Source organism: Misgurnus anguillicaudatus, chromosome 10 (genome assembly GCF_027580225.2).
Source record: "Misgurnus anguillicaudatus chromosome 10, ASM2758022v2, whole genome shotgun sequence".
In the NCBI taxonomy this organism is placed as follows: domain Eukaryota; kingdom Metazoa; phylum Chordata; class Actinopteri; order Cypriniformes; family Cobitidae; genus Misgurnus; species Misgurnus anguillicaudatus.
Window position 1 is genome coordinate 36273075 of NC_073346.2, and position 7192 is coordinate 36280266.

General features: G+C 37.0%; 1 protein-coding gene across 1 annotated transcript; it reads right to left on the reverse strand.

Annotated features, from left to right (window-relative positions):
* Positions 1 to 2759: 2759 nt before the first annotated feature.
* On the reverse strand, positions 2760 to 6947 carry LOC129449274 (protein rapunzel-like). Its single transcript, XM_073872512.1, has 2 exons — positions 6726 to 6947; positions 2760 to 5410 (listed from the first exon to the last, which is right to left on the reverse strand). The coding sequence occupies exon 2, from the start codon at positions 5373 to 5375 to the stop codon at positions 4194 to 4196; it is 1182 nt and encodes a 393-aa protein (XP_073728613.1). The 5' UTR covers positions 5376 to 5410; positions 6726 to 6947; the 3' UTR covers positions 2760 to 4193.
* Positions 6948 to 7192: the final 245 nt, after the last annotated feature.

The following is a 7192-nucleotide window of genomic DNA, read 5'->3' on the forward strand; positions in this document are numbered from 1 at the left end:
GCAGCCCGATTGCTATTGATGCCACATTAGGGATGGGCATTCGATTAAGTTTTCTTTGTCGATCGTCGGGAGAATTAACGATCGACTATCGATTAATCATTAATATTTTTATAATAAAATTTGTTATTTAACTTTTATACTTAAAAAATGCAATGAATACAAATATACAGCGTGTTTTTCCTCGATGAGACCTTTATTACAAGATCAACTTCTGGCAGACAGTTAAACTATGTTTCAAACATATATGTGCATGCATGTGCAGTGCTCTAAAGCAGCGGAACCTGCAGCTGCGAGCCAGCGTTATTAGTTCCAAAATAAAAAAAACAGATTCATGTTTAACATTAAATTAAACAAAAAACATAATACTTAGATCTGAAAGGTTTTGTCAAAATGTAACTCAAAATTATTCAAGCCAGAAGAAAGTGCAAGATATTAGCCATCCTAACATTAGGCTATAACAAATTAGGCATTAAAGCCTCGTGAAAAATAACTAACTTTAGTAACTCGCATAAAACTTCTGCACCAGTCTACTGATTTTTTGTTGAGAAATAAAAACATGTTTTGGGGTCCGACGCGACCGCAACCCATGGTGACCGTCAGTCCAGCCGCCGCCGAAAACAGCCGCTCTGAGGAGACTGACTGGGATGCACAGGTACCTCAGCGCTAACTTGGCTTATTCCGCATACAGAGTATGTGTGAAACAGCGTGCGTTTTGTGAGCCCCATTCACCATCGTTTAATTATACTAACATAGTCTTTTAGTTTTTATTTGTTGTAAAACAACAGTAGACACAAATTTACTATGGTCTCCAACTCCACAATATAGCCTACCATAACCATGTTATTTGTAGTAAAATTGCGGAAATACAAATCGTTTTTTATCTGCAAAAAAAAAAAAAAAAACATTTTCACAATGATAAAATCATGGCTAATTTTCCTAAGGTAGTAATTACAAAATTATATATGTTTGAAAGACGGAGATGCGCACCTGTCAATCTATTACATAACAGAGCGAGGCCAGAGACAAACGTGCTCATAAACGGGAGTAATATGGAATAATGTGTGCATCTTTGAATAACTGTAAGTATACATTTCTTTTAAATATATTTTGTCATATAAAGTTTTGAGACATGGCCTCATAATGCTTTTTTCACTGTTATTGCTCATTTAGACTTATTGTGCGGGTAACAGCGTTTTTGACGCATTTACCTCAGAGATTATTTTAGCAATATTGCTTTTTTTCCGGTAATAATAATACAATTTATATTTCAATCCTGTTTCATTGTCTGTTTATTCATTTCATTATGCTGTTATGTTAATGTGAGGATATTTATTTGCCATATGAAATGTGCCGTTAAATGAATACTTTTATATAATATTCAAATTATATGCGGAATAATGTCTGCATCTTTGAATAACTGTAGGAATACAGTTGCTTATTTTTGTCATAAAGTTTTGAGAAATAATAATATTGTGAGGATTTATTTCCATATGAGACGCTTTTTGTCATTGAATACTCTCGTTTATTATTTGGAAATCATATACATACATAGTAGGAAATATATAATGTGGAAGGGTAGACTTGCAAAGTTACTCTGCTTATTTTTATTTATGATATATGTGGAGATAAATAAAGCATTGCAAAACTGCTGATTTGATCCATTCAGATCCTGACCACCAGGCTAGAGATTTTAAACATCCTTAATCCACACTTACTAGTCTGTCAAATACTATCTAAAATATATTGTTTTGTGAAAAAAAATGATGCGGAAAAGTGTTCACAGAAAGTGTCAATCACATGAACGTTTTATATGCAGAATAAGCAGTCAGCAGCGCACTGCAACGGGTGCTTGACGGATTCGCCGCACACATACGCAAACGCACTGCATACTGAGTATTTGTGAAACAGGAGTTAGATAAAAAAATGCATTCGATTAATTGATAACAAATTAACGTTATCGACGAAATTCTTAACAATCAATTATCGATCATCGATTAATTATGCCCATCCCTATGCCACATAACCGGCCATTTACTGTTATACTGTTTGTGTAAAAAAAAAACTATTTCTTTGACCCTTTTCTTTAAAAAAAATTAATTACATTATGTCATCATGGAAAAACGTTTTTTTCTCTTGATTTATTTACAATAAAACATTGAGGCAGGATAGAAACTTTAATTCTGGAGCACGGTTATCCTGTCAGCTGAATGAACTCCTAAAGGGGACATTTCACAAGACTTTTTTAAGATGTCAAAATAAATCTTTGGTGTCCCCAAAGTTAAAATTGTCACTTTGTAGGTGTGAGCAAAAATTTGCCGTTTTGGGTGTGTCCTTTAACATGCAAATGAGCTGATCTCTGTACTAAATGGCAGTGGCATGATTGGATTGTGCAGATTAAGCTGCGGCATTATCCCCTTCTGACATCATCAGGGGAGCCATAATTCAATGACCAATTTTTTCACATGCTTGAAAAAATGGTTTACCAAAACTAACTTGAAAAAATGGTTTACCAAAACTAAGTTATTGGGTTAATCTTTTCCACATTTTCTAGGTTGAGTAAAGCACTGGGGACCTAATAATTGCACTTAAACATGGAAAAAGTCAGATTTTCATGATATGTCCCCTTTAAGCCAAACCTTTTGTCGGTTCAGGAACACATTTGAAGAGTTATGTCAACTTTCTGAAAATATCAAATTATAACAATGTAAGACTACACTGGACATGAAATTCACCCTAAGTCTTATGTAGAATGTAAAAAACATAAAGAGCACATAGAAATAACAAAAAGTTGTGAAAATTACGTAAATAATATACAAGCTTCAGAGAAGCACTCTTGACAACAACACTGCAGATGTAATTTCTGTTAGATTTTTTTATTTGATTTATTGGACAAAAAGTAAAATAAATAACACATTTGTCAAAGATAACACAACAAAGTTAAAAATAACGTATTTTCATTGTGGATCCTTGTATGTGCATCCTGGCAAAAAGCACATTAGCTGGTATAGTGAATGTAAACATATGTTCATTTTAAAGTAAGACTCACCAACAAGGTGGATGCAGTGGATTTCGCAGAGGCTCCAGTGGTTTTGTGAAGGTGAGGAATGAAGACTTCAAACCTAAAACTTAAGACACTTAACGTAAAATGTCATGGGAGAAACCTGACATGTTTAGTTTTGTGTACTTCCCTCTAGTGGTTGGTTCAACTTCTGTGCATCTTCTTTTTTTATAAATAATACGTTGAGTTCTTTGTATCCATTTTCCCAATATATAGACTGTATAGTTTGTGTCTATCCATTTATTCATTTCACAACCCTTCATTTTATTCCTTTGTGATGCAGAACAGAGCCAACATAACGTACATACATCAATGTCAAGGAAGGATCCTCTGAAGCCAGAATTTCGAGGATGCTACGTCATCGACATTCGTCAAAGGACTGTTCTAATGTCGAGGATCCTCGGAATTGCAACCAAGGACTGAGTCCTTCGTTCAAAAAATATCCCATATACAGAAAAGGATGCATATGTGTATCCTTCACCCTCTCAAATCACCCACAATCCTATGCACGCAGCGCCGAAAGCACACCTGTTTGCTGACGTAATGACGCAATGACGTGCACTTGCTAGCCTGTTCCATTTATGTGTTCTCCAAATTCTAAAGAGGAGCCTCGTCTAGCCTATGAAGGAAGTGACTTGGAAAGACTAGTCCTGCCAAGGAAGTATCATTGACATTGAGAAACAGCCATCCTTTCCTATGCATGGGAAATTTCTTTTTTTTTTACTACAGTAACCATGGTGTAACCATGGATAATTTTTGTAGGGTGTTATTGTTACTGCTGTATAGTATCAAAGTAGGATAATAACAAATTATGTGTTTCATTGTAGTTACAGTTTCTGTAGTAGGCTAACTAGTACTTGGCAGACAATTAACCACAAATGGCTTTTTCAAATCTATTGTAGACCAACTGATAACAAAACCATCTAATGATAATTTTGCATAATTTATGTATGATGAGTGTGTTAATGTTTGGTCACAGACATGTTATACAGGTATGCAACCAAATAAAGTTTTGGCGAGAATTCCCAGGATTTTTGTCTTATCTAATGCTGTGCAGTTTAATACAATCATACTTTTAACAACAGAAATATATTGAAGACTGATAGCCATTTGTATGTTTCCAGTCTTCACACATCTATTCAGAATGAATGCAGAAATAGGCATTTTTGTGAATCCCAAAGTAGTAGCATTCTTGATGAAAGTTGTTTTTCTCCTCTATGTTCTTATAGCGGCTTACGGTATAAACCACGGTGTTGGGAAGAAAGCTGCACAGAGACTGAGCCACAGACATCATGTTACCCTTTAACTTCTGAGTTTCAATCTGTTCCAGCACCTGGCTCTTGTTGATCGGTTTCGGGTCTGCACTGAACGACACAACGATTCTGATGTCGTTTTTAGTCAGAATATCAAAAAAGTTGCCACTTCCTCCCCTTCCGTGGTACGGTTTGCCCGCGAGCCAGTTCCAGAAGAACCAGCCACTGTGGTTGAAGACCCGAACCGACCAACACAGCCAGTCATATTTCTTGGCAAGGATGTCAAGTATAAATGCAGCAAACTCTTTGTCAACGGAGCCTTGATGCTCCTTAAGTTGCTGCTCCACATCAATCTCAGCCTGCTGGGGGAAATTCTCGATGCATTCGTCTACGGCTGCCTTCATGCGTTTCTCGACCTCTTCCATGCGATCCTGCCATTTCTTGACCATGGCTTCACCTACAGCTCCCTCCTTTAGGGCAGCGTGACCCATGACTGCTATAATTCCCACAAAAAACAGCTTCTTTAGCCTGGTGCAAAACTTCTCCACTGCCCTTCTGCTTCGTTGCTCAGTGTTTACCACAGTGTCCAGCATGGCATCTCCAGCGATGTTTTCTCCGATTACTGCGTTATACAAGGAATCGATGTTCAGATCTGCATCTGTGTTCTCATATTGGTTCAAAAAATTCTCCTTCTTTCTCTCCTTGAACTTGGGCTTAGCATTGAAAAAGTCTTGAAACTTCTCGTACTGGCTGACCATCTGCGCCTCCCTGTCAAAGTTTTGCTTGTTCATGGACACCTGCTGCATTTCCAAATCTATTTTGTCGATTTCATTTTGGATGCCTTCGAGTTTCTGGTTGATTTTCTCAAACTGCTCAGTGATGTACTTGGCCTCTTTACCCTCCGGGTTGTTGAGGAGCTCGGCCGAGACCATGAACACGGCTTCCAGGATGGGGTGCAGTTGTCCCACGGTGGCTGCTAAAACCTCACACCCCTGCCCCATGATTTCCACTCCCTTCTCGATCTTGCTCCTGTTCTCCAGCACCCATTCTTCCACCCGATTCATTCTGACTCAAAGGAGAAAGTCCTTCCTATCCTTGTCTGTAATAGATCGAGGCATAAATATCATAAACTGGAAGCCACAGCATCAAATCAATACTAAAATCAATGAAGCCTTTTGCAAGGGTCACATTTGTTTTCCTAAAACGAGAACTTTAGAGTATGCCAAGATGAATTGGACAGTTAGACCACAAGGGGGAAGGAAAGAAATTTGTGAAGTTACTTGTGCTTGTTTTTTAAATGTTTTCCATGGACCTGAGCCATCAAAAGAAGAATAAAGGAAAAATTGCTGGTCTTGTCCAGGCTTGTCCTGAGCCACATTACACCCCGCCCGTAAAGTCTCGGCAAATTATACAACAATAAAAGCAGATCAGTAGGATCAGGTGTCTACAATGTAAGAATAAAGCAAACAATAATGTGTACAATGGTTCAAAGTGCACATTAAAATCTAATGAGCACCAGTGGTGGCCAATAACTTTTCTTCCGAGGGGCGCAAATTCAAAATATGCGTTCGGAGCATTGCATGTTGATAGTGTTTGTTGCATCATGTAAACCATGTGCATCATCTGTTTTGTCAAAATTATTGCCTGCTGCACATGCGTCAAAACCGTTTATAATAAAAGAGACCCTTACGTTAAAAAATACAAGACACTCACTTAACACTGAACTCATGACGCATGAGGTTATACGAGTATCTGGCAAATGCAAGCGTCTCTTTTATCATAAACCCTTTAGACGTGTTTGCAGCAGGCACTTATTTGACAAGACACGTGATGCACATAGGATCACTCGATGTGCCAAACACATATTTTGAAATGACGAACCACACACATGACGGGGTACATACATGTTGTGACGAACTTCGCATTGTGCGCTCTTAGAAAAATAAGTCACCGGCCGCCACTGATGAGCCGCCGCCATTGTGAAAATGAGAGTTGTTCTTTCTCTCTAGTTGGAAAATAATTCAGCATTCACAGTAAACCCTGGCTGTATAGCAAGGCAGATGTTTTCAGGAGGGGTTGCTGAGAAAATATATTTCAATGCTCTCTGGCTGTTTAAGCATTTCAGGACGTTTCTGGGCACTTTGATTACACAAGGGAGATGATCTCTGATATCTAATTTCCCAAAACTCAAAATACAGAAAAATGTAATTTAAGATTTCATAAATATGTTATTTATATGTCGAAGATCAAAGACTTACTTAAGCCCTTTTATATAATAAGATTAGAGATTATGAGAATAGAGATTAGAAGAATTCAATAGGACTTAAAATGATAATCATGGAGGCTCAACAATGCATCTTTCATGAGAGCTTGTGGATTTTAGAATTAGGAGCAATAAATAATAAAATACTTACTGAACAATACAACGAAGTCCTTCTTTTCAATTATGATGATTTTGAAAATAAAACTCCAGGGTGTTTTCCATTTGAGACAAAAATGACTTCAAAGGAAATAGAAATTCAGGCTAGTATTAGGTGTAGGATCTCGGTGCTTGGATGGTTCTAACACAAAAATAAACAGAACCAACAACTGGTTCTAAAAAAGAGAAAGCTATCAACTGCTCTTTAAAAAGCTGAAAGCCACATCCCTTATTTGTAATCCTGTGTAACTTAGAGATCCATGAAAGCCAATATTGACTTAAGCACAACATCCTGCTAATAAAATGATTACCATGAAATGTCCTCATCAAATGTTGATCAGAATTGTGAGCAAAATATGAACAAAACATTTAATTAGTATTATCTTTTTGCCTTTATGAAAAGACTTTGCCTTGGTACTATAAAGTTTTTTTAATTGTGAAATAAAAATTAAATAAAAAAAA